The sequence below is a fragment of the Vigna angularis genome, chromosome 1, assembly GCF_016808095.1.
Source record: "Vigna angularis cultivar LongXiaoDou No.4 chromosome 1, ASM1680809v1, whole genome shotgun sequence".
Lineage (NCBI taxonomy): Eukaryota > Viridiplantae > Streptophyta > Magnoliopsida > Fabales > Fabaceae > Vigna > Vigna angularis.
The window spans coordinates 21,927,557-21,954,478 of record NC_068970.1 but is presented as its reverse complement, the minus strand read 5'-3'; the positions used below and the strand labels follow the sequence as shown (position 1 = coordinate 21,954,478).

The window sequence follows — 26,922 nt, the reverse complement described above, 5'->3', positions numbered from 1 at the left end:
TTTTACAGATCAGGTAGCATATAGAAATTATCCGTACTCGATCCGACTCGATCCGTGACATTATCAACCGAACACTAATGTTAATTTAACGAATGAGTCAACATTATATAATTTTAATTAAATTAAAACTCAATTAAGTAAAAAAAAATATTGGTAAACAATTGAATATGTCTTTAATATAAGGATCAAACTACTAATTAAACTTATTTTTTAAATATATAAATTTTAAAGAAGGTTAAAAAAAATAACGTAATATCACCACAATAATTTTTACAATTATCGATGAATTATTATACTAATTATCTTTTTCTCAGTAATAAATCTATTTGGTAGAATCTGTTGCTAAATTGAGTGATAAATTTTCTATTAAGTTTGAATAAATTTTTTATATATTAAGAAAAAATGAGTGAAAATAATAAGATAAGAAAAATAAAAAGACGAAGACGAAGAAGGAAAAAAAAAAGAGAAACTAAAATAGGTGACAATAATAGAGACACAGTGGTGTCATGGTAAGGTCCGTTGTTGGGACAACACATGACAACAATCATAGAAGTTGGAGGAGGAAAAAAAAATTGAAAGAAAAGAAAAAGAATAAGAACAAATAAGAGTAGAAGGCAAATGAATTGAAGACAACGCACACAGTGAAAATGCAACTGATTTTATTATTACTAACAAATTATATCCCTCAATAATACATAATATTTTTATAATGTAAAGAACAACATAAAAAAAAAAGATAAAATATGGTATAAGAAAAAACATAAAAACAAAACTCAAGTATAATTATTTTGCTACCATTCTGGTTTCATTAATAAGTAAATATTAAAAAAAAATATTTGTTTTTTAATACATATATAGAAAATTTAATATTTTAATAATATTTTAAATTTTCCTTATCAAAATAAACTTATGTAAGAAAAAATTGTCTTCAACCGAATTTTCTAACTCTTTCATGGTGCTAGTTCACTTTAGATCTGGTGAAAACTTTATCAAAATAAACTAGATAATTTTGATTGATTTGCTACAGTGACAGAAAATAGCTTTCTACATTTAAGAATTATATTTTTATACTAATTGTAATTATTAAAATATAATAAAATAATTTAAATTTATATAATTGAATAATTTTGTATAATATGTACATCGGTCAAAATAATATCTAAAGTCGAATCTAATGACGTAGTTGACCTAAAAAGAAGTTTGATTGGTATATATGATATTTTCAATTCACTAGTCACTTAATTATTTGCCTTAAATCAGTTTCAAGGCTTTAAAGGAGAAAATATGTGATGTGACTTAATCAACAAACAAAGAGAATTTACAAATTATACCCACATTATTTAATCGACACTGGTTGATGACATCAATCATTTGATTACTTTACCTGTATGACAAATATTTTTTAACTATTTTTTTTATCTTGATATATAATTAAAGAATTGGTAATTTTATTTAAGTTTTTATTAAAAAAATTGGTTTCTATTAAGTATTTAAAATATTTTTTAATCTTAGAATGAATATTTTATCGTTTGATTTTGTGATGAAGAAATAACTACTCTCACCTTTTTATTTATATCTCACTTATAGCTTAATTCTTTCATGTATAACGTGGTTTTTATATTTTTTTTAAAACTCAATCTGATTTTTTTTATTGAGATTAATGTTAGCATCGTTTAAAGGACAGTGAATATATATTTTATTGTCCAATTCCAAAAGTAAATGAGAGAAATAAAATTAATTTTAATATAAGTTTTTAAAAATTTTAGTGACAAAAATAAATAAAAACAAAAATATTGAATCATTAGTAAAAAAGAAAAAAGAATTTTCTTAAATCACTTTTTAATCTTAACGATGAAAAAAGTGAGTTAACTAATAAGTTAGAACATATTTAGAAGAGAATAAACAAATTTATCATTGAGTAGAAGATAAAAGACAAATTTCACAACCATATTATTCCATAATAACAAAATATTAAATAAAAATAAATAAAAATTATTTTAAACAAAAGAATAAATTATTTTTGATCAAAACTCAATTAAAAATATTTTTTTAAAATCATATAAGTGAATATAGCTATTCATATGCACTTTACATTTATAATTTATTTCTTCTATTTTTCTTTATTGATAGTTATTTTATCTGTTAAAAGGTTTTTTTAAGTATTTTATAAATTCATTAGCATACTTAAAAAATTCAATATGGACAAGAGTTTCTCATTCCTCATAATAGATTAAGATATTAATGTTTTGCAAATAAGTGGAGATAATTGGATCCCCACTATGAAATGATTTTTCTAAAGATTCTTTCTCTACATAAATATACATTACTTTGTGAAGACAAACTAAAAATAAAAAGCATTTCATAAAAAATTAAAAACATAAATTAATGTGATTTTCCATGATAAAGCTCCACTTATTATGAAACGGGTAATATATAATATAACAATATAAACAACCAAGACTCCTTCTCTCAATCCACCTATTCTAAGAAAATTAATTAATTTTAAATTTATGAGTAATTTGTATGGTTGTTTCAAGATTACATTAAATAGAACCTCAATTTCTGAGCTTTTTTTTGGTCACGTAAGAAGTGAATTTGGCTTCCTTGGTCGTGTGACATTTCACAAAAAGAATTTGAAAACACATTATTCTAACAATAATGGCTAATTATCATATCCTTCAACGTTTTTAACCCTTTCCCAGGAATAGATTAATCTGATAAACCAATTTTCCATATTCATCAATTATTGAGTGCTTTAACATGCATCACAATAAGAATCGGTGCTCATATTAACCACAACCTTCTTTTCAAAATTATCTTCATTGTTAGCATGGTTTCTTTTCACAGGATCAATAGGTTAGCATAGTGATTAAAGGCTTTGTTTGACATGTTATCAGAATTATATATATAGTAGAGAAATTTATGTTTAATGACTAACCAAATAAATACACATTAGGAATCATCTTCACATTCGAAACCGATGCATTATTTTCAGAGTGATTAAAAATGGAAGTAGAGATGAAACAGGTATTTCCATGAGCCGTAAGAAAAATGATAACAGGCCTCAACTCCTACGTAATACTTTTCTTACATGTGGGCTGTCACTTTCATTCCCTCACCCCACACCCCATCATCATTTTGGAATCAACAACAACCAGACCAAAAAATAAAAAAATGACAGAAAAAAAAAAAAACAAAGGGTGAAAGAAGAGAGGAAGAAAATTATTAAAATGTATTTATACAGCAATTAGTATTGATGATGGTGTTGATCCTACTTGCGTGTGTGTCCCTTAAAGAAGGAAGATATCATTCTGAAAGGGACACAGAGAGTCTATGAGACTAAATAGGAAAGAATGAAAGTGACAGAAAGAAAAAATGCAGAGTTGGAAGGTGAAAATGGTTTGCTTCTGCTGGAATCCCCTGTAGCCAAATTGGCTATCCATGAAGTAGTAGCCACTGCTGCCTGTTCCACTGATGATCCTGGCCCCGATTCCATCAAAGACTTCAAACTGCAAAATCCCAAATTTCATTTTTTAAATTTCATACACTCACAATCTTCCTAATCTTCATAAGCCACTTTAAATTTTTTATCTTTTTAATATTTTCGATTATGGGTAGGTAGAAAAATCATAAAATGTAGAAGAAAATTTATACAAATATCTTTTTTCACTCTCAGAATAGAAGAATAGTACCTTGGAGAAGAAGAGGGACAAAATGTGACAGTGTAATCCGCACCGGTGCAAGTAAAAGTGCTGGTAGCATCATCAAACGCGTAGCTATAAGATTTGGGGCACGCGTTCTTAAAAATCTCCGAGTACATCGAAGGCGCGCACGCCGCTGGTGAATTAAACGCGCCGCTGCAGCAAAACTCCGGTTTCCCGAACGCGCGACACGCGCTCTGGCACGCGTCGCCGCCTTCAACCCTCAGCTCCGCCGGGCACCGTCGGTTTAGGTCCGCCCCGCATCCGGTGGTGGCGCACGAGCCGGAGCCGCCGCTGGATTCCACCATCATCGGGAGGTTGTAACCGTCGACGAGGCTCACGTCGTAGTAGTCCGGAGACCCGGACCCGAGAGTGAACTCGGCGAGTGTAGCCGGCGGCGTGGCGCCGTTTCCGTTGCAGAGTACCTGGCCAGAGCCGCAGTCGCCGGTGGCGCAGTTTCCGTGGCCCGAGTCGTCGAACTGGCAACCGGTTCTGCCCCAGAAACGCCCCGACCAACCCGGTGGCGCGTCGAAGGTTCGCGTGCTTCCCCTTTTGAGCTCGAAACCGGATGTTCCGAGGTCCGGCTTTCCTAGAATCCCCGGCCACACTGTGTGGTCGCACTTGTTCACGAATGTAAATGTTGTCGCCGAAACTCCCACCCCTGCATGCCGCAAATGTTGCGAAAACAGAGCAACCTTTGTCAAACAATGTTTTAAGGGAATTCATTTCTCCAAATAAAATCAAATATATTATTCCACTTAATATTAAAACATCATATAATTTTCATATTGAAAACTAACGCAAACATTTACTTAATTTGAAATGGCATGTGTACCTATGAAAGCATGGATAAGTAGGAAAACGATAGATTGATGAGATGAATGTGAGAAGGGAAACATGGTTGGATTTAGAACAAAACGGGTTGATAGCAATGCTCGAAATGAAAAGTGAAGAAGAATGTGTAAGTGGTTAAGTGCTGAAAGAACCAAGAAGGAATGGAGTTGGGGGAATCTAAATGCTAGCTCATGGGTTCATATATATATATATATACATAAGCACCACACACACATACACACGAGATGAATGAAGGGAAAAGGTGACATGAACCTACTCATCTTTATGTTTATTTCCTAATTTTCTCATCTTTCCGTTTATTTCTTAATTTTTTTTATTAGTAAGTGGCTTAATGTAATAGTGAGAGAAATAACTTCTATTATAAAAATAGAACCCAGCGGGGGTACTAGATAAAGTGACATGATCATTTAATTAGTAAAAATAATTATAAATTCGATTTAAAGGATCTAATTAAAAATATTTACCCGTTTATTATTTAATTTTTTTTTACAAAGATTATGTAACATCTCAAAAATACAGTATAAAACTATATAATAAAATAATCACATATTAATAATACTACAGATCAGTTTATAAAAGATAGGACGTACGCTTATGGTCGATAGGACGTACGCTTATGGTCGAACGACCTTACAGAATAACGAGAAAGTTAAAAATGTACAAATAAGCAATCTAGACCGAACGGTTTACAAAATGCCTATACCGAACGGTCATACAAAAGAAAAAAGTAAAAGATGATCGAATGGTCATCGTACAATTAAACTGACTACTGACCGAACGGTTCTACTGTTCGGTCTTAACTTCTACCTCGACCAAACTTTCTTCTTCTAGCGCTTATTCCAGCAGCTCTTCTCTTTCTGCTCACATCCACACGGATGATCATTGCGACAGGACAATAACCGAATATACAAAACGGACAAGACAGGAAAATAGGGTAAGCTTATGTAATTTAATTCATGTATCAGCATATATTTCACACAATCAACTAAACAAGATAAATCATTAACTTTTTCATGCAAAGCCTAATACTAGACTCTGACTGTCCAGACTGTATGAATTCTGTGTAGCTACGACGTTCGTCCTATCTGTCCAAATTAACCATAAGGACTAGGACCTTCTGCCATTCTCACACATGACTTACCCTTCTCTACGTGAGAAACGAGTAATTACGGAATATCAGGATGAACCGCTAGCTTAGCTTTATCCACATTCATACTTTACCAATTTCCAATATCCATTCATAAGATATTCCTCCCCGGAATACTCTTTCATAATCCAAGTCATTTCATCCATATCATATTCCATCATTTTTCATCATTAAAACTTCAACTTAACCAATTTGAATAAAGATCCCGTAGGATACCAAATACCGAACGTTAGTTTTTAACCCAGAACGAGACTGAAAACTTGGAGTGAGACCGAGATGTCTCCAACCCAAAACTAATCAAATCGAGAGAGTTACTCACTTGTTGTGAAAGGGACCGAATACAATAATACTTCTCAGAGACCAATATAATCGAACGTTATTTCCAAGTGAGCCAATTTAATGAACTGACTCTTGAGATTTCAAACCGAACACCGTAAAGCCTAGGTCGAGTACTAAGACTCTAGGCCAAAACCAATTAAGACAGATATTGTAGGACATCAAATAATAGCATTTGACGGAATCATATGAAGAAACCGAACGCCAATAAATACTTAGCTTCTTAATGAGTTAAACATCAAGGAAACTGAATGTCAGGCGAAGACCGGGCACTGTAGAGAGCAAACACTATTGAGTTTGGACGAACGCTCTTATTATAAAGATAGATTACGAAAATGAGAACTAGCGCCTGGTGTAAGACTGAGCACTTACTTAGTACGAGCGCTTGGTGTAAGACCAAACACTACTTAGTACGAGCGCTTGGTGTAAGACCGAGCACTACTTAGCAAGACCGAGCATTACTTAATTTATAGAATAAAGGCTTGATAAATATAAGATATCATTTAACTAATGTTCAAGAACGAATGAAATATACAAGTACATATAGATATACTGAAGTTTATAATCAAATACCAAGGAACGAATATCCTTGGTTGAACGCTTAAGTACAAATATTACAAAACGAAACGAAGACGCTAGTCTTCAACTAGAACTCTCTCCAAATGAAAGAATCCAGTTCCAACCGAGTCCACAAGAAAACCGAACACTATATCGAACGAGCGCTGGTCTAATACCAAACACTTATTAAGAACGAACGCTATTGAGAACGAACGCTTGTATAATTGAATGGTCAATACTGACTCTCGACAACATCCCTACCCATTTCATGTCTTTCATTAATCAATAATACTTTTAAACAACATACCATATTTCATCATCAACCAAATCATCAAACACAATCTCATTCCAGTTTCTCATACAGTCAACAATGCAGTAACAACCATTTTTCATATTCATTCAACAATCAACGAACATGCATCCATTCAAAGTAAGAAACTAAATCAAATTATATAAGCTTCCCTTACCTCTTAACGTGACCGAACGCTCACAAATATGGTTACTGGTTCACCTCTACAAATCCTTCTACCCTCAACGCTCGACAACTTCCGAAACTAAACCAAACAGAAAATCCAGAAACTCTCAGAACAAGATGATTGATTCATGCAACCCATAAACTAGGTTTGCATGTGCCAGGAAACCACACGGCTGAGGGAGAGATGAACTTACCAGCTCAGAATTGAAAACTGATCGATTCAAACGAACGCCCTCGATGCCGGGAATGCTCAGGTGTGGTCTGTTTGATGATCGGAGGAAGAAAAGAGTAAGATTTTGTAGAGAGAAGATTAAGAAATCTTAGAGAGAAGGAGGGGAAAATGGTTTCAGACGAGAAGAAGGTAAGCATGCAGAGAAGTGGCACAACATTTGAAAATTTGGCACTAACTACTGCCGTCACAAAAAACGAACGTCCACTCTCCTTCAGGCACCTGTTTCCACTTTCTGATTTCCAACTCCCCTTCCTTGACACATATAATCCACTAAGACGGAGTTTCTATGGATTTTTAATGGTTATGACAGATTCAATATTAAAAATCAATAAACATTATTATAATTTAAATGTAAATATAACATGTTTTATTTTATAGCATCATATAATTGTGAAATGATATATAGAAATGAAATTAAGTTGTAGTATTAAATCTTCGATTTTAAAAAGAAAGAAGTTAAACAGTTAGTTAGTGTTAGTTAAAAAAGTGAGGTGATTGTAAATGGGTTGGTAGTGGATGAGGTTACTAAATAAGGTGGTAGTTCTTGAAGTGACTTGTAGAGCATGTTCCCATATACCGTTAGGTATTCCAAATGAGCCACTGTCTATCTGTCTGCAAACTTTTTCTTAACTGCCTTTTACTCTATCAAATTATCTTTAATTCAAATTTACCTTAATGTCAGATCATTTATGTTTTAATATCCTATTTTATAAATAACTTTGTAGTAACAATTAATATAAATTTCCATTCAAAATTAAATTTTTACTTCTTTTACTACAAGTTAATTTTAAATTTCTTAATTTTTTTTGTTTTTTGAAACAGATAACACATTCATTACGCCTTTCTCACTCTAAAATAACTATCAGTAATACGTTATCACTTATCTTTCCATATAACTTTTACATTTTGAGTTACTATTGCATCCGTCTTTATATTATTCTTTTAGAAACTTTTACATTTTCAGTTACTATTACATTCGTGTTTATTTTAAAATTATTCTTAGAAAATAAATTTAAATATTCTTTTTATTTATTTTAATGAATAATTACTTCAAGTATTTTTAGTTTTTTAAGATTTTATACTCAGTTATAAGAAATAAAAAAACTGTTTAAAAGTGATGCTGTGGATAGACAAATATAATGAGTTCAAATTATTTAGTTAAAACACTATAAGATATAACATCTTTTACAAAAAAAATAAAAAATAAAAGTGATTGACATTTAATCAACTTGTCTTGCTAAATAAAATAAAGTAAAATCTCTAACTCTGTTAAATAATTTAATCTATGTGATGCTTTTTTTCTCAATATTTTTAATTTATATTTTTTATAAGATTTTCATCGTGATTATTTTTTATTCACAATTTCTAACATTGCAAGAAATTGATAATTGCAAAAAAAATTATCAAAGATAGATTAACGCTGACTAAAATTTGTTGATAAAATTTTATCAACAAATAAAAAAATATACTGATAACTATAGACATATTTTAGTCATAAATAAATTTGTCAATAAATATTATTATTGAGTATTTTTCTCTTATTTTTCTTATTTTTCTTTCTTTCTTTTTTCTTCTTCTTCCTACTCCTTTTCCCTTCTCTTTTTTCTTCTTCGTCATCGTTACTGTTTTTTACTCTTCTTTCTCATTCTCTCCTCCTCTATCTCTACCTTCGTCAATACTACTGTGACAGTGTCATTATATCTTGACTATCCTTTTGTCTTTGACTTTTATTCTTTTTTCTTCTCATTCTCTTTTTTCGTCTTATCCACTTAATTTATAAAAAAAGTATTGAATTTGGCAAAAAATTTAACTTCCATTTATTGATGGATTCTATCTCTAAAAAAAGTCATCACTGAAAGATTAATTATCAATAAATTTTAAAAAAAAATTACCAAATAATTTTACCATGTAATGAGATTTTTTTCAGTTGATGTAACTTAGATTTTTTTTTCTTCTAAACATTGATATGTATTATTTTATAGTTGATATAGAGTGTTGAAATTATTTATAGTTAATATTTTATAAAAATAATTTACCAAATGTTAAATAGCGTTATTTTTCAAAAAATATTAACTAAATATTTTATTATAAAAAAATATTTAAATAATAACCAATTTTAGAAAAAAAAAATAGTGGATTACAATAACTAATTTATATACTAAATTATAAATAAAAATTTATTAGTCTTTAAAATAGTCATTATTTTGAATAAAAAATTATAATTAATTTATGAATTAAAATATAAAAAATAATATTATTCACTAATTTTTTTGTCATAAAAAGAATTAGTATTTAAATTGGTCATTTATTAATATTAATGACTGGTAATATTCAACTATGTAATTATTTTACTATGAATTATTTTAATTTTTTATAAAAACTAATTATCCTATAATAAAAAAAAGAATTCAAGTACTATACGTAAATAAAATGGAAGGAGCAGAATGTTTAACTTTTAAAATGTCCAATGGGAATGGTTACGGGTTTGAATTTTTTATGGTTTTCGTTCTTATAATTTAGCCTATTACAAGGAAACATCCAATCGATAATGTAGCGTTGGGAATGAGATATCAGTTTCAGTGCTAAACTCTTTGGACATCCATTAATTACCTCTACTTGAATTATGGTAAACTCATAATTTATAAATTTTATGATGTCGGTGTTTTATTCTTCAACCAATTTCAACACCAAATAAAAATTGTATTATACGATGGGCTGGTTAGTACACGGTAAGATGAACGGTCAATTGAGGGGTACGGCCAATCGAGATAAATAGTCATTAAAGATAATTGAAGACTAATTAATTGTATAACAATTATTAATGGACGGTTAATAAGTTGTCGATGATAATAATAATAAATTAATAGATTTGATTATCATAAATTATATAAATATAAGTTTGATGTCGAGGAATATAATTCGAGGAACATAATTCAGTTGATTAATACCTTATTAAGAAATATATTTAATTTAAGTGTCAAATTATCTTTTATAAGGAAAACACTATATTTGAAAAATACCGGTAAAGAGACGTGAACGATCGTGATACAGAGTAAGTCAAAACAGGACTATCGTTGTTACAATTTCAAATGTTGATTCATCATTCTACCTCAAGAAACTGCCCCTCTAAGAAATCACAGTCTTACAAACAAAGCATTATAAAGTGTATATATGTACATAAAATCATTTCTTTTATCAGCATTCACGTTGTTGAATATAGCATTTCAATTCAATCAAATAGAATAAATTCTACATGTAATCTTTCATTTGGTTTCTCTGATTTTGGCAATGTTAGAGTAAATTGTTGATATGTACAGTTAAAATGTTACAAAGCACATAGTTATTTAATAATCTAAACTAAGAGACACTGATTAAATGATTATAATTAAAACGACTTCATTAAATTTGAGCTGGAGGGTAGAGATTCCTTTTCTTTGGCTTTTTTTAGAAAAGGAGGAGATTTACCAATAAAATTGATTTGATAGAGTAAAAGAAAGATGAGCTATTTCTTTCATCGACCCTGTATTTCCTAAAGCATATTTTTCTTTTAAATCACATGAAAAATCACTTTTTTTCGCTCCTTTTTTTCCTTTTTGAAACGATTTAACATCACTTTCCATTTTAAGAAAAAAAATATTCCAAATACTTGTTAGTTGGCAGAAAAAGAAAGTGATGAGAGGAAAAAAAAGTTTAATTGAATAGAAATATTATGAAAAACCAATACTGTGGTGTTGACATATAATTGGTGGGCGGCATGAAAATGCAGCACGTGTTGACCTAAAGGTTTTTGTTGTGGTGCGTTCATGCAAAATAAAGAACCCTACGTGTCAATTTGACGATTAATTCCATCATCTTGACCTTACCTTGGAGAAGACAAGACAACAGACATTGCAATGGACATGCAACATCGTTTTGTGTTGGGTGGTGCTAATTAGGTCACTTAATTTGGTTTTAAACTATAAAAGGAAACTATAACATCCATTAGTATGTCATGTCAGCTACGTTTATTATCCACACATTCAAACTCATTCTTCAACACTAGTCATTGCCAACCAAAACCATGTTAATGAGTTTCCTGAATCCAATAATGATGGATGGTAGCTCTTAATGCTCTCCTTTTTATCCCAAAACAAATTGTTTACCACGACAACAAAAGTTGTTAATCTTTCTTAACTTTTCAACATTTATAAATTTAATTTGCTTCACCAATTCGTGGCATGTTATACAAAATATTTCTCAATATTAATTATTAAAAAGTAAATTTTAAGTCTAATTTAATTTTACAACATTAAAATTTATAAGATAAAATTTATGTTTACTATAATATAGTATAAATTTATTTTTTTAGTTAACGTAAGATATCTAAAACATGTGCTTTTATTTATTTATATATATATATATATATTTATTGTGTATGAAATTAAATATTAATAGATAGTGAAATAATAAGTGATATAATAAATTTAACAAATAATAAATATCATTATATTAGGTTTGAGATAACTTTTATACCACCTTAAGAAGTATATTTTAAACCTAACTAAATCCTAAAAATTAGTTTGTGATGCGAAATTTGCACTCATTTATATATATAAAATTTGTTTTATATTTAGTTGATATGAACATCCCTCGTACAAAAAAATATACATATTAAATGTAAAACTAAACATTGACATATTATCTAATGACAATTGACACAATAATTTCAACAAATAACAAATCTCATTAAAATATACTTTGAACGAAACTAATAAAATATTAAAATATAAACTTTAAACCAAACTTAATTCTCTCTAACATTAATGTTCAATTATTAACTTATATATCAGCAAAACGAGTAGAATAACCAATATCATAATTCACATGTTGCATGTAAGAAGGTATTTTCACTAATAGTGAATTTGTTAATATATGCACTGTCTAAGTATAATATTAATTATCTTATAATAACTCATATAGTCTAACATTTTTAGTTTGTAAGATTTAATATATATTTATGAGAGTGGATTACATTAAGACATTTTGCATTTAGAGGAAGCTTTATTCTCTATTTCCTATTGCACAATTGGGACCTCCATGATCCACCATCTAAGTTCAACGCTAGCATTCCGTCAAAACAATAAAAAGTTAGACACTAACAAATCGAAAGAATGAAATACAAGAGAAATTCAGCTTTTTGCATGCATATTAATTGGCTCCACAACTTCTTAAAAAGAAGATAAGTTGTTTTATTTTGCGTCCACGTAAAAATATACTTGCATAACCATAAAACAAAGATTATGCCCATAAATAGGGGAGCAAGACGAATATTGTGTTTGCCACTACATTCCCCTTAATGGTGCCAATAATTTCTACGAGAGTTCAAAGACAATATGTATTCAAATGTACAAAATGTAAACATGTACCTATAAATAAAACAACTATACTAATATTGAATATTCTAGAGGGAAATTAATTATGAGGCATGTAATCAATGTTACTTAAATTTATATATAAAAGACAAAAAAATATAAATTCATTATAATAAGTAATGAAACATTTTCCTTGTAGTGTAATTAAAATCTTAATATAGTAAGAATTGATAATTTAAGTGAGTTTAGATTTAACACTAAAAAAGAATGAAAACATTATATAAAAATGAAAATTAACAAACACATAGTCTTAAAATTCTTGATTAGAATTGGTGTCAATACCTTATAAGTTGAGTTTATAAGTGTTTTTTTTTCATTCAAATTTACTTGAAAGATTCATTAATAGTATCATAATTGATGATTAATCTTATTATTGCATGACTGAATAAACATCCCATTCTCTCTTGAAAAATCCATTAATAAATTTAATTTAATTTATTATTTTTCTTTCGTCTGTATTAACATTTATGTCAAATTAAGCATATGGAAGAATATTTTATTACAATTCACCAAATCTTTATTATATAAAAATTAAATCAATATCTTCACGACTTAGACATACACTTTCATGTTTAAAACATGTCCTTTAAACTTTGAAAGAACATATTTTTTTGAACGCAATATTGTTCAGAAAAAAGATGGGAAATGAAAATGAAATATAATCTTTAAACAATTGACCAAGCATTATACAGTGAAGTCAACTTTCATTCAATAATAGAAGACCTACCCAGAGGTATATATATAAAAGGCATTGTACACATAATTAAAGTGAAAATATAGAAATAAAACTATATCAATTCATTAATTTTCCAAAAGATAGCATATAGAAGCAATTGCAATTGCACATTTAAGAAAACTTTTAAGAAAACAAATTTGAACTTAATGCTTGCATTTGAACTCAGTTGGCGTAGGGAATTATTTATTGGTCGAAATCTAAAATTTAACCTCCCTGGATCAATCAAATTTCAGAGTTTACTTATTACATAACAGAGAAATGAAGATGTGTTAATTAACAAAAGATTTAGTGTTATGGTTTTATTCCTTAGTTTTAGTAAATTCGGTCTTAGTTTCCCAAACGAAACAATTAATCTCTTAAATTTTAAAAAATGAAAGATTCTGCTGCTCAAATGCATTATTTAGGGACATATTTTGTCTCTCAAATAAATTGTTTAGAAACTAAAAGTGTAAAATATCTCAAATTCCTAGGATAAAATATTGTATATAACTTTTTATTATGGTTTATATATTATCTTATTTATTATAGAATTTTCTTATATTATCTTTTTATTGAAACGTCATATTACGCGAACATATTCAAAATTTCTTCACATTTTTTTTTATTGACATTAAGCTACAAAATATTTTTATTCCGCTTACGTATATTTATTCAGGATTCTCTTATAACATTAGATTGAAAAAGTAGCAATTAATTATTTAGATAATTATTTCACAGTTTCTAACACTAACAATTTACTAAAAAATAATTATCTTTGATATTTTACTAATGAAATTCTAATAATAAGTATAGAAAAGACTTTTGAGATTGATTATTTTCGACATTATATTTTGATTTCACAATTAAATTATATGTAGACAAAATAAGAAAGGAAGATGTTTTGGCTTCGGTTGTAACCGAAACCTATATTTCCATAACATGTATCGGTTGTTTTCAAAATTAAAATAAAAAAGGCCATTACATTTTTATATGATCTCACATGACTGAAACCTATATATTTTCAACAATTTTAAAAATGTCGTTGCATTTTTATAAACTTTATTTGTGTAAAATCTGAGAAATCCAAACAATTATTTATTCTGGTAAATGAAGAAAAGGCAAAATTATTAGATATATGTTTTTAAATAGTTGTTATCTTATTACTTGTTTCCCAAAAAGCTCAATTTAATTCATTTACTATTAATAATTAATCATAAAAAATTAACTCAGCCCAAAATAATGGCCATAAAAATATTAATTTATTAATGAAAATAGAAAACACCACCACCCAAAATTCTGAAGGGAGTTTATGTGTTCACCAGAAAATTGGATTTGGGTTTTGAGTGACTTAATGGAAAATCAAACATAATGTTCTCTAATCTTAATTTAATACATCAACGTTTGGCATGCTATGCTTAAAATAAAAAAGTTAATTATTCTTATCTTATAAAACCGCTACATTAAAACATTAATTTAAACGACACATACAATATTACATCATATTAAACTTTTGGATAAAATTGCTGACACAATCACGAACAATATTTCCTTAGGCGTGTAGATTCATTGTTCTTAAGGACTTATCTGCGGTGTATTACGCAAACCCTCCAGGATACAACAATCTTAGGGACTTATGGCTGACATCAACAACTCAATCCCGGAGGATCAAAACTTTGTTTTCAGAACTCAGATGATATTTGCGAAACCCATAACTTCCGGAGGCTGCCAAGGTGCTCGCAGCAACGATGGCTTTTTTGATCGCATTTGTAAGGACCGCGGATGAGGACGAAGAAGATGAGGTACTTGAGTAAATTTTCGTATACTTTACCTACAAAGAGAAAAGTACAACTAGGTATTTTCTCGTTTACCAATCTTAAATATTTTAAAATTGTGGAGGTGTAGGTAATTTTTACTTAATTACTCGAAAAAATAAATTTTTGCTTTTCACCTAATGATATTGATAGTATTCTAAATTTGAAAATGGTGATTGTGTCATTATATATTTGTATGTGGATGACATGTTAAATTTTAGAACTAAATTGTTTCTAGGATCAAACTTTGACATGAAAGACATGGGTGAAGCCAATGTGTTTTTAGGTATTAGAATCATAAGGAAGGGAGATAGTATATTACTATCCCAAGAGTAATATATTGAGAAACTTCTTAAGAAGTTTAGGTTTTATGACCTCACCAGTGAGTACCCCTTATGATGTTAATTCCAAATTAATGAAAAATATAGGAGAATCATTATCTCAGTTTCAGTATGCCCAGATAATTGGGAGCTTACTGCACTTAGTGAGTTTTTCTAGACTTGATATTGCTTATGCAGTAGGTAGACTGAGTAGGTACACTCAATGTCCAAATCAGGAACATTGGGATGCACTTGCTAGGCTTATGATATACTTAAGAGGTTCAATAGATTATGCCATTGAATATAGTGGATTTCCCGTTGTACTAGAAGGGTACAATGATGCTAACTGAATATCTGATTCAGACGAGACAAAATCCACTAATGGTTATGTATTTACACTTGGGGGTGGTGCGATTACATGGAGATCAGCCAAACAAACAATTATTGCAAGATCAACAATGGAATCTGAGTTTATTGCTCTTGAGATGGCTGGTAATGAGGCTGAGTGGTTGAAAAACTTCTTAGCGAACATTCCACTAGGAATGAAACCAACCCCATCGGTATCAATACACTGTGATTGCCAGTCGGCAATAGCTATAGCTAAAAACAAGAATTACAATGGAAAGATTAGACATATTCAATTGAGACAAAATTTGGTGAAGCAACTGCTAAAAAGTGGAACTATTTCCATTGATTATGTGAAGTCAGAACGGAATCTAGCAGATCCTCTGACAAAACTGCTAGAAAGACAAATGATATTAGAAATAGGGGAATGAGACTTATGCCACTTGCAAACAAACAAGTGATGGTAACCCAACCTTTGTGATTGGAGATCCCATGAATAAGGTTCATATGGGTAAAAACAAGTCACTTGTTAGTTCTGATAGCACTAAATTGATTTTAATCAATTATGTCCATTCCTATGGTGTGTGAAAGTGCTAGAGACTGCATTATCGAGAGGCTAAACTTTGTTATTAAAAGTCTATGTGGTGAAAGAATTTTAGTTTAAACAAAGTTTTTAATGATTTTCATATCCCTTATGGGTGGTGTATGATTTGCAGCATACACTTGATGAAATCACCTATATGAGTGTCAAGTGGGGCCGCTTGCATGAGATCTTGGCATGATCTCTAGAGCACTCATGAATATCGGGCACGCGCATGGCCTAGTAAGCGCATCACAGCGATAACAGCAAGGATTGTGAGGGTGTACTGTGATTGATAAACCTCTAACACACTTAAGTATCTTTGGTTCATATAGCTTGCTATACCAACTATACTGTGTGTTAAGTTTCTTGATCTAGGACTGGTTCATATAACTTGCTATACCAGCTCTAATGCATTACATCTTATAAAACCTAGGATTTTTCTTCTTTTCTTTCTTCCAATCATTGTTTCTTATATTTTGCAATATGTAGGGGATTGTTATTATTTTAATATAATATTGCAAAAGTTGTGCCATCAAAAGCGGAAGCTTTCTCTCGAGCTTGGATCGCAAGTTTGCTTTTAACGGTTGGTTTTAAAGATATTTCCAAAGTGCCTTGTTGCCAACGTTTAGCAACGTTAATATTTATTAAAAAATAATTTTCTAAGAGATTTTTATGTTATGGGCCTGATCCATGAACTCTATAAATAGAGCACTTCCTTCACTCCAAAACACATTATCAGAATCATTCTTCTCTCATTCTCTCTTGTCTTAGTTTCATTCTTTCTCTTTTCTTCTTCTCCTAAAAATATTCTGAGTTTATTTTATTCTCTCTTTAGAGATCCTTGCTAGCTCTGAGATCTTTAGAAATTCTGAGAAGTTCCTGTTGCATCTTGGGAGACTTGCGCAATACACCGCGGATAAGTCCTTAAGGACAGTGAATCTACACGTATCAGGAAATATTGTTCGTGATTATGTCAACAATTTTATCCAACATAAACCAGTATATAAATTTACTTCAATTTTATACTTAATTTTTTCTAATAAAATAATTTTTAGTTTTAAGTAAATGTATAAAGTACAAGAGATACAAAGATTATTTCTAAGAAAATTTTCATGTCTAGCACGTTCTAATAAAAAAAAAGTGGTATATATAAACAGTAAAATTGTTCTAAATATGGTACAAAACTAATATATTTAATAATATAAACAAGCACGCCAAAAAACTACACAGTATTTTACGACATAATAAATTAAAACTTTGTTTTCAGATATTTTTTCTTAACCTTTTTGAGGTCACTGACACCAAATCTTACCTGCAATTTGTCTCTGAAAGTGGTCTATAGACATGTGAAAGTCAGTGTTTGATGTGTGCAAAACTCCAAAAATGACGTGGTTAAATTGAAATATGAGTGGATAACGATTGAGACATAAGTAAAACATAACATCTACACATTCAGACCATCACTCACTCATTTTCTCATCTCTGTCAACACACTACCAAACTACCTTAAATTACAGCCGCAATCACACTTCACCACCACTCTCTTCATTAAACCTAATCCATGTTCTTGTTTTCAACAAAGGTCGAAGATATCTATAGTTAACTGTTCCAATCCAACTCTCACTGCATAATGCGACCCACATAGGAAAAAGTCGTCTGAAAAGGTGGAAACGTAAGTGGAATATTATGACAAAGGACTACGTAATTATAATTTTATTTTGTAGCATTGTTTGAAGGAAATAGTTGATAAATATAAATATGATAACCTCTTAAAGCTTATAAAGGAATTTACAATATAAGAAGACTCTGGCAGCTTTTGCCAGCATCGGATAGTTGAATTTAACGACAGTGTCGACGTATTCATCGTTCCATTATTCGCTTACATGTCGTGTAAAGTAGTGATGTGGATAAGATTTCTTTCTTCTTTTTTTTAACTTTATTTTATCGTCATCGTCGTCACACACCTTTTCTTCTGGTTTTGCATGCACTCTTAACTTCTTTAATAAAGATTTGCATCAGCAGCAGATCAGCATGTTTGATACAAAAAGCGAAAAGTGCTTTCCATATTCATTAGCCTCGTTAACCTAACGTTAGCTAATGCACAATTGGTTTAATTTATTTGCACGTTGAAATGGAGATAGGGACGACGGTGAACAAAATGTGAAAAGGTTTCTATTGCATAATATTAAAACGTAAAAGATTAAAAGAAGGGTCAAAGGAAGGAAATGAAAAGGTGAAAAAGCAAAAATGGAAGATATGGAAAAAGTTGCATGGATTTTTTTTTTAATACTACCCTACGAAAATAATTATAAATATAATTAATTCTTCTCTAAAGTGACTTTAGTCTGTTTCTCCCTTTAGTTCGTACACGTTTTTACTCATTTGTTTACTCTCATGTTTCAAGCTTTTCAAATAAAATTTTAAAATTTAGAAATTCAGTACTGTCAAATTCATTCATCTGTAATCTAAAAATAAATCCTCGCGTCCTCTCTGACCCAATTCTACAACTGAGAGAATAAAAAAGAAGAACCATATAATTACAATATATGGAAATCAAATTAGGTCACAGTGTGAGAAAACACAAAATGTTGTTTTGGAATTTAAGTGCGTGGTATCATTTTTCATATAATAAAGTTGCATGCATGAGAAAGAAGGACAGATGCAAGTGACTTGGTGTAAAGGTGACAAAGTATAGTACGAAAAACTTTAGGTTTGATTAGTAGTCTTGGTGATCGACGAGTATAATTCTTTTTGATAAACTTGGGAACTATTTGTTGAGGAGTAAATATAACAGTGACAGGGACATGGATTTGTTAGAAAGAAAGAAAAATGAAAACGATAAAGGAAACCTATTCTTGCATATGCATTTTTATTTAGAGATTGTTGAGAGACAAGGAAGATTTAATTTCAAGAATGAGTTCATTATATTGAGAGATTTGGTATCATCTTTAATATAAAACTTTAAAATTAATGTTTGTAAGTTTCTTTTTTATACATTATTCAACTCTTTTATTTTTACTCATTGTAAAAATTTCAACCTATATTTATATATGAAATCATAACGAGTTGAATGGATATTCTTTGATGAAAAACTACGAAGAAATTGAACATTTAAGTTTGTCGGTCAACATATGTTTGTCTTACATAATGCATAACTCTTCAAAGTGTGAATTATTTGTCTTGTCTCATAAATTATTTGTAATTTTTTATTATGGTATAGTATTATTTTTATGTTAAATATAAATATTTTTATTTATTATTTTATCAATCTTATATGTTTATGAGTATAATTAGATTCTCACAGGTTTCTTTAGTATTGTTTTTTCTTGCAGTTCTTTGTTCACTTGTATTTAATAATAAATTATTATTTTTCTAAGTTTATTTAATGGTTACAATTGTAATAGATCTTTGAAATATAAATTAAAAAATTACAAATCACATTCTAAATATTTTTTCTGTGGAATTGACTAAACCTAAGAAAACTCATATTCTTGTACAAGATAGTCCACTTGGACCTGTGATAGGCCGAACCTCATTCTTGAAGCCCACAACACAGAAAACATGAACTTTTGAGAGGTAGATTGATCAGCCTTGCATGGTCCAAGAATTGGGGTTTCTTCTGCATTTTTTCCCCTCTTTTCGCTTTTTTCATTTTTTATATCCTGAAAATTAGATTTTATAATTTGGAAATTAGAAAAAAAAATGAAGTGCAAAAGTAAAAAGTGAAAAACTGAAAAAGAGAGAGTACAAAAAAAAATCTATTGGATTAAAAACAAAAAAGAAACAAAGGAAAAGAGATGTACAAAAAGCAAAACAAGGAAGAGTAGGTGAACTTGTGACAACAGGTATATTAATCAATCTTTCTCTACTTAACCAATCTCGTTTGTCATGTAATGAATTAATTTCACATAATATTTGCCAATAATATAAATTATATTAATCAATAAGAGAATTATAAATGCGTTTATTAACATTCCTCTCTTTGGGATAAAGCAATTAATATTTAAAACAGAATTAAATCTAGGCACTTGCTGGAAAATAACTTTTTGATTAATAAACTGTTTTCTTATACACGAAAATTTACTTGTATTTTATTGAAATTAAAACTTACACACACAAAGACATTATTTATTATTTAAAAAATAAAACATGTTGGAAGTCCATCTCAACGAGAGATAAGACCAATTCATAATTTATAAGGAGGTGCAAAACTTACCTTACAAACCGGTTTTGTGGGGTTGAATTAGACTTAAAAACCTACTTTCTAATATAATATTAGGATCATGGTTAGAGTTTATCCTAACGAGTTCTAAGTGAACATTCAATTTTATGAACTCGATATGCATAGGTCATAAGTGGTTCAGTTCCAATTCTTAAAAAAATATTCTAAAGTCTAGTCAAAATGAATTCTTCTTTTTGAAACAACAAATTTTCAAATGCTAAATAATTAAGCTAAATTTATAATTAGACACATTTGAGTTTGATAAAGTTGTTGGATGCATTTTGGCAATTGATGGAAGACAATATTCCCGTCCGAAATTATGAAAAGCATGATGCAATGCACCACAATATCTCACTTGAATACTGTAAACTGTACAATTGCATTAGCTTGCAACAAAGAAAACAAGTATACGTAAATAGTTCATAAAAACTGAACTCTTGTGTAATGTGAATTACAGAGGGAGGTAGTCTCTAACTGAAACTGCTTCCATCACCTAACTCAGTTCCCACCATATTGTTAATAAAACAGTCGCAAGACCTAATATCATTAGCTTCGGTGACTTCTCACCATAACCATGCCCAACTGAGATATCTACTGCAACTGGGAATTTTCCATTTCCTGATTTTATCGACCTGCATTATAACATAAACATTTATTTATTCTTTACATAGCAACACACAAACAAACACAATTACAACATTCTGCATAATACTTTCAACACACCTATTGCCTTTGCAGGTTACACACAACTCTACCTTTTTCTCACAAACAAACCCTATAGAAAATTATTAATATTTCTAATCAACTTTCATCCTACATTAAATCTTTAAGAAAATTATTCATATTTTTTAAGCATTAAATATATCATTTTCAAAACAAGAACCATTATTAATATGGAAAAAAATAATTAATTTATTATACCTTTTGGTGGAGGAGGGACAGAAAGTGATGAGATAATTCGCCGAGGCACAAGTGAAGGTGCTGGTGGCATCATCGTATGCAAAGCTATAGGCGCGTGGGCACGCGCTCTTCAACAACTCCGAGTAAGAGCTCGCCTTGCATGTCTCAGGCGTCGCATAGGGCCCACTACAACAATACCGCGGATCCCCAAAGGCTTCGCACGCGCTCTTGCACGCCACGCCCTCCCCACTCGATGCCGCCTTCACCTTCAGCTCCGCCGGACACCCTCCGTTCAAGTCCACCGCGCATCCCGTCGCGGTGCAGTTTCCCCCGTGGCTCAACCAGCATTGGGAGGTTGTAGCCGTCCACCACGCTGACGTCGTAGAAATCCAGTCCACCGCCGCCGTTCAAGGTGAACTCCGCCAGTGTGACAGGCGGGGTGGCGCCTCCACCGTTGCATTCCACGGCGGAGGAGCCGCAGTCTCCGGTGACGCAGGAGAATTTTCCAGCGGAGTCCGTGGAGCACAGGGTTCGGCCCCATAGGCGGCCGGACCAGGTGGTGGGGACGACGAAGGCGTGGGACTGGGCGGGTTGCAGGGCAAAGCCGGTGGTAGCGAGTTGCGCCGTTCCGGCGCCGGACAAAATCCCTGGCCAAACCGGGAAGCTACACTTGTTTACTATCGTAAATGTCGCTGAATTTGACCCTGGATAAGTTAAAAAAAAATGGTTAGTAAGAGTAAGCTCTATTATTTTTTTATGAAGAAAATAATATTTCCCTTGGTATATTATTAAGAATATTTTATATTCTTAAAATTTTGATGGAATATTTTCTCCAAATATGTACATAATATACTAAGCTTTTAAAAAGTAGTCCAAAACTTCAATTTATTCTTAATTAACATTATGGCTTTGTTTGTCCACCAATGAATTATAATTGAACGAAGGATGAGAAAACAATAGTAAAGAAAAAGTATAAACAGAAGAAAGAAAATAAAATGAATGTGATGAGAATGCAGAAAGTGAAAAATAAGAATTAGATGTAGGTGTTTATGGAGATATATATGATTATAACCTTTAAGAAAGTGAGAGAAAAAGAGGAAGATGAGAGTGACAGGCAACCGAGTTGAAGCAGTCATGGATGAAAATGTTGAAGGTGTAGGAAACAGGGTTTAGTGGAGGAGGCTGGCTGAGTAGTGAAGTCAATATATATACAGATTCTGGTTCTGATTCTGATTCTGATTCTGGTGTGGCTGCCATGTGCATGGCTGCTCTCAGGTCCCACTTTAGCAGCTACTTACCACATTCATGCACAACACAACACAACCCTTAACACTATCAGTCCTCAAAGTGTGTTTCTTTGGTTAGCATTTTTGAATTATTATCACAAGCTCCAGATCCAACGAACCTGTTATAAAATAATCACAGACTCAGCTTTTCTAATAAATGTTTATCAGTGGTGTATGCTGACGGATACATGAGATGATGAAGCATGCGCAGGATATGTGACATAAGAATTTGGTAAGTTTTTAAGGCAAAGGAACAAAGATTGAGGCTCTGGTGTTCCAGTTTTTATGTTAATTATTATGTCTGATTTTCTGTGTCCAAAGTTATTGCATTATCCTCTTTCATCTCATGCTCCTACTAGGAATACCATAAACCCATACTCTATACAACGCACTTTCCACTAATTCACCCCAGAACGGAATAATTGCTTTTAAAGTTTCTCGTTAAAGAAATCAGATTTTGTGTGTATTCTAAAAGCACAAAAATATATTCTTCAGATCATCTTATAGATATACTAACAACACAATCTTGTAATGGTTATTTACATTTTCATAACATATCTAATTTTGTAAATACAAGGGGCAACCCTAGTCAATGACAAATCAAGATGATAAACTTAGATGTTTTATGTGATTAGGTTATATGTTAATAATGTAAGTAGTTTTTTTATTTTTTATTTATTACAGAAAACTACTTTAAAATATTAAGATTTATGATTTTCACCTATTAAAACATACAAAATATAATAGGATAGTAACATTGATACGAGAGATCTAATAAGAATGTGTTTTTCAAGTTTTGTTCTTCAACTTCCTTTTTTCCTAATCTATCTTTTCCTTTTCAAACTTTCTTGTCCAATAACCAAGAACAAAATCTTAATCCTTTTTATAAGCCAATGTCTTTTAAGTTGGGTTTTATTTTACCTTTATTTTATTTATTATAACTTTTTATAATAACCAATAGTTCCTTATATGTTATTAAATCATATTTGAACTCATCATAATATATCAAATAAGTCACATAATAAAGTTATAATTAATTCTAACATTCTCTTTCAATTGACATTATAACATTTTGTGATTTAATACATAAATCATTACGTGCATTAAAGAACCTTATATAAATTTGTTCCATCACTATTCATAATCAAAGATAAAGAAACAACTAGAGTCATGGTGGTTGCACATCATTCAGTTAATGTGTTCTCTTTTATGTATTAGTGTATCATCTCTTTCTCCTTATGACTTTAGAATAAGAAGTCCATAATAAGTTCAAACATAATATCATTTTAATAATAATAACAAACATGTGTTTTCTTCGTCAAACTTTGCATGCATAGAAAATATAAATTTCATAAACTTATACATCAAAGAGCCTAGAGTGTCACATAAGCATTAATAACATTAACATTTAACGTTCAATATTTAACAATCATTAGTAGACACAATATCTATATTCTTTACCTAGCCACTAAAGTTTTGACACTAACCCTTTTCTTAAAGGGTCAACAATCATAAGATTAATACTAATATGTTGACACTCTAAGTTTATGAAGTTCTTCTTTAGTCAATTTAATATGCTTAACACCTTCGAAATACTTGTCATTCTTAGAAAAGAAGACTGTTGTGAAATTATCACAATAAATTTTCAGCAGTTTAGTAATATTGCCAACTACTCCAAATCCTAAAATAAAGTTATGCAACCAATTAGCCTAAATATTGACATTAAAGCATGCCATAAATTTCCATAGTGGATGCGGTAATGATGAATTGTTTTTGCACTTTTTTATGAAATCACTTTTCCAGTTACACATAACCAAATGTAGATTTTCTTGTATCTATACAATTGACAAAGTTTGAGTGTATATAATTAATCACCTCAAGGTGATATTAAATTTTCTATAAATAAGCATGCAATTCTTTGTTCCATCTTAAAAATTTTTTTTTACAGTTTTCTAATAATCTAATTTCGAATTATTCCAGTATAGAAATGACAACGAATTGGGTCAAACATGGATAGTACATACCAACTATCCCACCCACAACAAAAAAAAATATTTATTATCCGCTGAATACTTGTTTAAAAAATATATGTGCATAATTTAAAACTTGCTATAGGATACCTACAAATATTTAAAAATAAAATTATATATTTTTAAAGAAAAATTACAACAAAAAATATAAATTAAATTAAATATAAATTAAAATTTAATTTTAATTTAATAAAATATAAATTAAAATTTAATTTTAATTTAATAAAATATAAATTAAATTAAATATAAATTTAATTTAATTTAATAAAATATAAATTAATTTTAATTTTAATTTTAATTAAATTTAACTTAATTCAAGTTTTCAACCCATTTTTATATATCACGCAGGCTTGGTCCGACTTGATTTTAAGACTATAAACAAAATGAACCTAACCAGGTCAGATAAAATGTCTACGAGTGAAATTTTGTGAAGGATTTATCACAAAAGTCTTTAAAGAAAATAAATATTAATAAAATTACTTCAATGCTATAGTTTTTCATTACATTAAAAAAAAGTTGATAGATTCCTCGTATAAAATGGAATGCGATATGATTTCAATTGTCTCTTTTCTCAATACAAAATTTTACAATTTCTAGAATTTAAATTCTTTCATTTTAAACTTTTGGTTTTAATGTTTGAAAGTCTAGCGTGTTTCTTAATTTTCTATGATCTTAATCTAATTCTCATTTATTTAAGAGAATTTAACGTATTTTATTATGCCTTTAATTGCCACAATCCCTTCAGCTTCTCCTTCCACTTCAACCCAGCAATATAGTTTGAGTTAGAATCATCAAATATCAATCAAATGGATCTAGCCTCATCTTCATCATCCTTTATCATCCACTAACTAAACCTCAATTTTAAATTTTTTAATTTTTAACTATTTTATTTTTATAAAATAATTTAAAATTATTCAATTTTAAAATATTAGATTTATTAGATACAAAAATTAGGGTATTGACCTTTGTAGATATCACTATAAAATAATTTTACAAAATATTTCTTAGAACACTGATACATTGACACACCCAAGTAACAAAAACATTCAATTGACACTTTACTTTTCAATTATATCTCCAAAATTATCATTTCATCTTTAATAAATATTAAAAAAGTAATACCCACCATGTCATTTGAATGTTAAAAGCAAACATGTATGTGAAAGTATTATTTTTCTATTTCTTATAAGCTTCAACATTCTCGAATGACATCGTTGTTATTAGTTAAAAAAATTGTATATAACATAAGTTGAAAACATTCCTTGATGTTGACAAAAAGAAACTTAATTAATATTATTAAATAATCTCAAAATTGAAAAAAAAAATACTCAATTTAGTAATGTCGTTAAAAAAAATCAAGGTTATCTTGTCTAGCAAAGGTAACTACCCACCAATATCCTCCCTCATGCACCCCCTACACTCAACAACACCAACGTACTCACAAATCTCCATCCGTCCATGGGTGGACATAAATTGAATTTTTCAACATCCAATTTAGATCCAACAAAATGAATTAAATTTATAATCCAAATCTAATTTACCTAATTAAAATAAATTCAGATTAAAATCCAGATCATTTTAACTAAGTCAAATAGTTTTGAATTTTTTTAATCCAATTTAAATTGAATTAAACAAGATTGAATCCATTTTGTCAATTATATTAAAATTAGTAAAATTAACTTAATATAGCTCGAGTTGTTCTCAACCAAAAGATCGATTTGTGTGAACTTTAATAGATGGTAGAAGCAAGCAAATTATCATGATGTTGAGTTTTCCTCCTTGAGTCTTCTTAAAGCTTTATATCTTGAAATAGTAGATAATCAAATTCGTCTCTAGGAGTGTTTAGTGCTAACGCTTCAGTTCATGAAAATAAGTTTAATCCTTTGCAGTGTGTGACATCAAACTCAGCTCACAAAGTAAATAAATCTCAACTTATAGACAAGGCATGTTATGCGTATAACCAACCCATCTGACATAGACATGTTAACCTTGACA

At 29.9% G+C, this 26,922-nt stretch overlaps 2 protein-coding genes across 2 annotated transcripts; both read right to left on the bottom strand.

The window, feature by feature from the left end:
• Positions 1-3,043: 3,043 nt before the first annotated feature.
• Positions 3,044-4,713, bottom strand: LOC108337311 (thaumatin-like protein 1). Its single transcript, XM_017573810.2, has 3 exons — positions 4,537-4,713; positions 3,693-4,362; positions 3,044-3,509 (listed from the first exon to the last, which is right to left on the bottom strand). Exons 1-3 carry the CDS (start codon positions 4,598-4,600, stop codon positions 3,332-3,334), a joined length of 912 nt encoding a protein of 303 aa, XP_017429299.1. The 5' UTR covers positions 4,601-4,713; the 3' UTR covers positions 3,044-3,331.
• A 16,313-nt stretch (positions 4,714-21,026) lies between these two features.
• On the bottom strand, positions 21,027-22,747 carry LOC108340551 (thaumatin-like protein 1b). The gene is given in 4 exon segments (XM_052880151.1): positions 21,027-21,343; positions 21,633-21,947; positions 21,949-22,401; positions 22,731-22,747. Coding segments are annotated over 4 exon segments (924 nt in total). The 3' UTR covers positions 21,027-21,204.
• Between the last annotated feature and the right edge of the window lie 4,175 nt (positions 22,748-26,922).

What these genes read in the sequence shown, in the direction of transcription:
- LOC108337311 (XM_017573810.2), bottom strand. Translation starts at nt 4,600, where the DNA reads ATGTTTCCCTTCTCACATTCATCTCATCAATCTATCGTTTTCCTACTT. An exon ending in ACTTATCCATGCTTTCATAG is followed by an intron (nt 4,363 to 4,536) that starts GTACACATGCCA and finishes TGCGGCATGCAG; the next exon opens with GGGTGGGAGTTTCGGCGACA. An exon ending in TGTCCCTCTTCTTCTCCAAG is followed by an intron (nt 3,510 to 3,692) that starts GTACTATTCTTC and finishes GGGATTTTGCAG; the next exon opens with TTTGAAGTCTTTGATGGAAT.